Here is a 339-nt window from a genome sequence, read left to right as displayed (position 1 = left end):
GACGCACTAAGGAGAGATATTTCGGGCTCATCCAGCGATAAAGATTAAATACAATAAATACTGCTGCTGCTGCTGCAGCAGCAGCAGCAGGAGGAGATGCAGCAGCAGCAGCAGGAGATGCAGCAGCAGCAGCAGCAGGAGGAGATGCGGCAGCAGCAGCAGCAGCAGGAGATGCAGCAGATGCAGCAGCAGCAGAAAGTGCAGCAGCTGCAGCAGGAGATGCAGCAGCAGCAGCAGCAGCAGCAGGAGATGCAGCAGCAGCAGCAGCAGCAGACGGAAGGATACACACGGAAATAACGAGGGGTAGGAACGCCGGAAACTGCAGCAGCAGCTACTGCA

At 56.6% G+C, this 339-nt stretch overlaps 1 protein-coding gene across 1 annotated transcript in view; it reads left to right on the top strand.

Annotated features, from left to right (window-relative positions):
- EMH_0083780 (uncharacterized protein) overlaps nucleotides 1-339 on the top strand; it is a gene marked incomplete at both ends in the record, with an annotated part of 1,506 nt that overhangs the window by 873 nt on the left and 294 nt on the right. The window contains one exon of the mRNA XM_013500674.1: nucleotides 79-303. Within this exon, the coding sequence (XP_013356128.1) occupies nucleotides 79-303 (225 nt within the window). The remainder of the gene's footprint in view (nucleotides 1-78; nucleotides 304-339) is intronic.

Source organism: Eimeria mitis, genomic scaffold (assembly GCF_000499745.2).
Source record: "Eimeria mitis Houghton genomic scaffold, Emh_scaff5728, whole genome shotgun sequence".
NCBI lineage: Eukaryota > Apicomplexa > Conoidasida > Eucoccidiorida > Eimeriidae > Eimeria > Eimeria mitis.
The sequence above is the reverse complement of the archived record's forward strand: the minus strand, read 5'-3'. Positions and strand labels throughout refer to the sequence as shown.